The sequence below is a fragment of the Apium graveolens genome, chromosome 4, assembly GCF_009905375.1.
Source record: "Apium graveolens cultivar Ventura chromosome 4, ASM990537v1, whole genome shotgun sequence".
Taxonomy (NCBI): Eukaryota; Viridiplantae; Streptophyta; class Magnoliopsida; order Apiales; family Apiaceae; genus Apium; species Apium graveolens.
In genome coordinates, this window is record NC_133650.1 from 10,534,459 (window position 1) to 10,539,615 (window position 5,157).

The following is a 5,157-nucleotide window of genomic DNA, read 5'->3' on the forward strand; positions in this document are numbered from 1 at the left end:
GGACAACTCGATTCGACTCGAGTTCGGCTCAATTGTTCATGAACAAACCCAGGCTCGGCTCGTTATAAACGAGCCGGTTGTGAACATTTTTTTCGGTTCGGTTTTTAAATTCGGCTCGTTTTAAAAAAATTATGATTGGCTCGGCTCGGACAAGACTCGGCCCGGTTGTGTTCATTTGCAGTTCAAGCTAAAACTTTAGATGTAACGTCAAGAATAATACGTTACATAAGGGCACAAAATATTCATTCAAATAACGAAAATTCAGATTCAGGATAGTAACACCAATGCAAAATGATACATGCTCTTCCCAATAAAAACCAAGTTCTACAAGACTGATAACTCAAAATCGTTGGGGTAATCTACAAAACTGGAGATGCTTATGCACTACTGTTGAGTTCATTTCATTATGCCAAACTCTGTATTATTCTCTATATGTCGGAAGTTTTATGGCATCGGGTTCAAGCAGCCACTGATTGCTTTTGCGCGAAAGCCACCCCCTTCTCGATGCTGGCCTTCAGTTCAGGTTTCAGGGCCTCGAGAGCTTTTTGCTCATATTCAGTCAATCCTTGGAAGTCAGATTGAATCACAGCTTCCACCCCTTTCTTTCCCAGTTTAATCCTTGATGCAAAATACGGAAGTTCGGTCAACTCCGACTGAACAAAAGCACACTCATAGACGTCAGTATCTCCATCAAGAGCACGGAGAGAGGACTCTACAAATCTTGCTGCAGCATATGCCATTGAAAGTGTAGCAGACCCTGCCCCAGCCTTTGCCTCTACAACTTCTGTTCCTGCATTCTGGATCCTGACCGTGAGCTCTTGCACTTCTTCATCAGAAAAACTGACTGAAGGTTTTGACTTAGACAGTAGTGGCAAAATGGTGATTCCAGCATGTCCTCCAATAACCGGGACATCAACATCTATTAGCCTTAAGTTTTTCTTTTGAGCAACAAATGTGTTGGCTCTCACAACATCTAGAGTCGTCACACCAAACAGCTTCTTTGGGTCATAAACACCTTTCTGACGCAAAACTTCTGCGGCAATGGGTACAGTGGAATTGACTGGGTTGCTGATAATATGGATGAAAGCATCCGGGCAATTATCAGCAACAGCCTCCACCAAGTTCTTCACTATGCTCGCATTAATGTTGAACAGGTCATCACGGGTCATACCAGGTTTCCTTGGAACTCCAGCAGGTATGACTACCACATCTACACCTTTCAGTGCATTGCCTAATTCTGACTGTCCAGTAAAATCTAACACTTGAGAAGGAGTGTTGCAATGACTAAGATCAGCTGCAACTCCCTTGACATTTGCTATATCATAAAGATGGAGGGATGAAACTAGTGGGGACATCTTAATGAGAAGTGACAGTGGCTGGCCTATACCACCTGCAGCTCCAAGAACTGCCACTTTGAAGGAGGCCTGGATCTGAAGGTTACCAGAAGTCCTCTGGCTTGAACTTTGTGATTTGCGTATAAATGATGCTCGAAGAGCTGCACTGCTGTTCTTTCCAGAAAAGGATGAGTCTAAGTCACAGCCTATAGATGAAGCTGCCTTGAGGCCACTGAAACTTTTAAGGTTGTTGTATCTCACACTAAAGACCTTTGATTGTGAAAGTGGACTTGCTTTGGAGCCATATGATAATGTTGATCCAAGCGAAAAAGTAGCTGCAGATGTTGCTGCCATCCTGAGCTCTGAGAACAGAAATTATATTAGCATCTTTGACAGAGAGTCAGATACTCTGCAATGGACTTGAAAAAATGTGACCAAGCTACAACCAAGACGATCTCTGGTGCTTTATTTAGATAGAAAACATGTTATATAGCATAACTGAAGTAACATAGCTAAGCAGAACAAAAGGTTTAATTTTTAAACAAATTAGACTATGACAGTCCCTGTACTGATTGAACCAGAGAAAAAACTTGAAATATTACTATATAACTAGTGATGCAACAACTAGTATTAGTCAAAATGATTTAACCAGTAGCAAGTTATAACTGCATCCATTGTATTATGTCTTTCCATGCATCTATTATCAACAAGCAACAACATATTAATTAAATTTGTAAAAATAACAATGGAATATTATGCAGGCAGTAGTAAATAAGAGTTGCATCATGCAGTATAGTAGAAGTAAACGGTTAAGGAACAGATTATCACCATCTAATGTTTGATATAGTAGCAGAGTCCTCAAACTCCTTTTTGGAAAAATAGAGACGACAGACATTTTCAGACAGATATGCTAGAAAAATAAAATTATACAAGCAAGAAAAATATCATTAGCCCATTGCCAACTAAATGAGTCGAAACAACGTTGAGTGACATAGACAAATGGATGGAAGGAGTATGAAGTCTGCACACACATGACTATCATACAAATTATTCCACAGAAAACACATAAAAAACTATGACCTTACAACTAATATGTTATTCCCTAATTTTTTTAATAAATCAGTACTCCATACAATTGACAAATGCATGGTGCAAACTAAAATGGAACAAGCAAAAGGGTTGGGGGGGATCCTAATCAAACTCGATGAACAATACACTGGACATATGAAAATTTAATTTACTTAGAATACAACACAAAAATGGCAATATCAAAAAATATAAGAATGACATGAGGGAATAATGTGAGGATTGATCCTCGATTCGACATAAGCATGATCCATTAAACAAATTAAATCTGTAAAAAACATACTCAAGATTTGATATACATGGTTAGCATTATTACAAACATCAACACAACCCCTTAACCAAATGCTTACAATTACATCAAATAATGCAATTAAAATTAAAGATAAAAAAGCACGAGACTATAAAAGATAAAATATTAAGTAATATGGCCAGATCTAACTGATTCTGAAGGGACTAAAGCTACAAGGGAACTTAATCTGAGCTGATAAAATGGAAGATTCAATATATGTACGTATAACTGTTGGTAAGCACGTAGAAGAAGCTACAGGACATAGATAGAATCAAAGAGGATACGAGATGAGAAGTGTACCTGTGAAGTAGTTCGGTCTGAACTCTGGGTTTGGGAAACAGAGACAAGGACACAGAAGAGACTGAGAGAAAGAGAGTGTTTGTGCGTGCGCGTCTTATAAAAGGAGAGTGACAAAAGGGGGTCACTCCTAGATTTCTCAGCCGTCTAACGTTGAACAAATCTAAGCCCGTAACTTTGTCTTGTTTCCTGTTCTCCCCTTTCTTTTCATCTTGGCCCTACATTTCTTGCCAAAAAATCTTGGCCCTTCATTTCGTTTTTATTTAAATTTCATATTTTTATTCAATTGATACGCGAGATGAATGTCCAACAAACCTTAATGCGAGATGTATTTTATTTCAGATTTATTAATTTTTAAGTGGATTGTAAATAAACATAAATGAATCCACCCACTGCTGTAACTAGCAAGTTAGTATTCCGTCTTGATAATATTCCCTCAGTTCTAAAATAAATGTTCACTTTTAAAAAAAAAATGTTTCAAAATATTTGTCCACTTACACTATTAATGTCGCTATTCATATTATAAAGTGTAATTTATATTTTAAAGATGAATCCTACACCACACACAATTATTATATCACTAATTTCTATTTTCAAAACTAACTTTTTATCATAAATAATGGTGCAGTTAATATAATCAATGCAATAAATATGATAACTGATATAATTTTTGTAACAATATTAAAAAATTTTAACATAATTTTTTAAAAGTGGACAGTTATATTGAAACAGATGGAGTACGTTCGTAACAATGAAATTTAAAGAAATTAACGGAATCAGGGAGCATGTGATTTAAGTTCAAAGCAAAGCAAATAATCTTATTGGGATTTGACCTGTCGCGAATCTCTCGAATGTTTGGTTTAATTCGAAAATCCCTTATAAAATTTGTTTAGTATACATAAAAATTTGAATTTGTTTTGCTAAATTATAAAAAATTGAAATTTGTTATTATGGATCATAAAAAAATGATAAAATATCTTAAAAGAACTAATCTTCAATTAATGACAATTCTAATTTACAAGAAATTATTTTTTAATGATAAAATAACATTAAATTTCGACTTGATTGATGAACCTAATAAAACATAGCACTCATTTTTTTTATTTTCCACAAAAATTATAACCTGTATGCCAAATGTACATGGTGTGTACTTTAACTAGTTGGAATAGTTTAACCTAGTTATGTTCGTTTAAAACACCTTCCTAATACTAAAAATTATATATTTTAATCATGGAGTGTACAGTGTTTTTTATTTTGCAGAGCTGTTTGTCTGTGTATTCGAAAGGCCGTGTCACCTTTAGCGCCGCGAAAAGAGATGGTCCCTTGCTGGATTCATCGGGCTACATTATTTGCACGCTTTTTCTTTGTTGCTAAAATTATTATAATCCATTTTTTTTAATATTTGTCCAAAAATATGTAATAAATACTAAATTTTATGAGTTTAGATTATTTTTATTAATATTCCCTTCTATTATGTCCGCTTTTGATATGGGTTCTAAACAGGCTTAATATACTTTACATTATGAATCAAGAAGGAATGAGTCCGGTAATGACAATAGATATGACCCACATTAAGGATCATATAAAACCTCATAAAATGAATTTGTTGATAAGGGAACACTCCTAAGCGGTGTTCTAAAAAGAAGGAATCGGAATTATTCGGTGGAGGGACCTTTCAGTGATTAATCGGATAATCGGTGATTAATCGGAAGCATTAATCGGAAGAAATTTATTTAATAAATAAAAAAAAAAATTCTATTTAAATGTCATTAACCTTCCATAAGATATACAAAAAAAAAATCACATATCATTAATTCAGTATTGATGTTTTAATAGTAAGATTTATAAAAAAAACTACTATCACGAGTCCATAATTAATATTTAAGTAATTTATACTAATTAATTACTACTGACTACTCACTAATATTACTTGATAATTAGAAATTACTACGTACAAATTCAAATCTTAAGATTTTAAATTACTACCTACTTGATATTTAAGTGATAATTATTGAATAAATTTAGGATACCTCAAAATTGTGAATCTATCGAGCAAGCAAGTCGAGTATTGAGATTTGAGAATAATTCATTAGGGATTTGTATAAAGAATTTAGGTATATAAGAATATACGATTGTTTCTGTGTGTAAAAG

General features: G+C 34.2%; 1 protein-coding gene across 1 annotated transcript; it reads right to left on the minus strand.

Moving 5' to 3' along the window:
• Positions 1–207: 207 nt before the first annotated feature.
• LOC141717725 (malate dehydrogenase, chloroplastic-like) lies at positions 208–3,163 on the minus strand. The gene is made up of 2 exons (XM_074519913.1): positions 3,010–3,163; positions 208–1,696 (listed from the first exon to the last, which is right to left on the minus strand). Exon 2 carries the CDS (start codon positions 1,686–1,688, stop codon positions 459–461), a length of 1,230 nt encoding a protein of 409 aa, XP_074376014.1. The 5' UTR covers positions 1,689–1,696; positions 3,010–3,163; the 3' UTR covers positions 208–458.
• Between the last annotated feature and the right edge of the window lie 1,994 nt (positions 3,164–5,157).

Excerpts from the sequence above, each read along its gene's own strand:
- LOC141717725 (XM_074519913.1), bottom strand. The coding sequence starts at position 1,688 with ATGGCAGCAACATCTGCAGCTACTTTTTCGCTTGGATCAACATTATCA.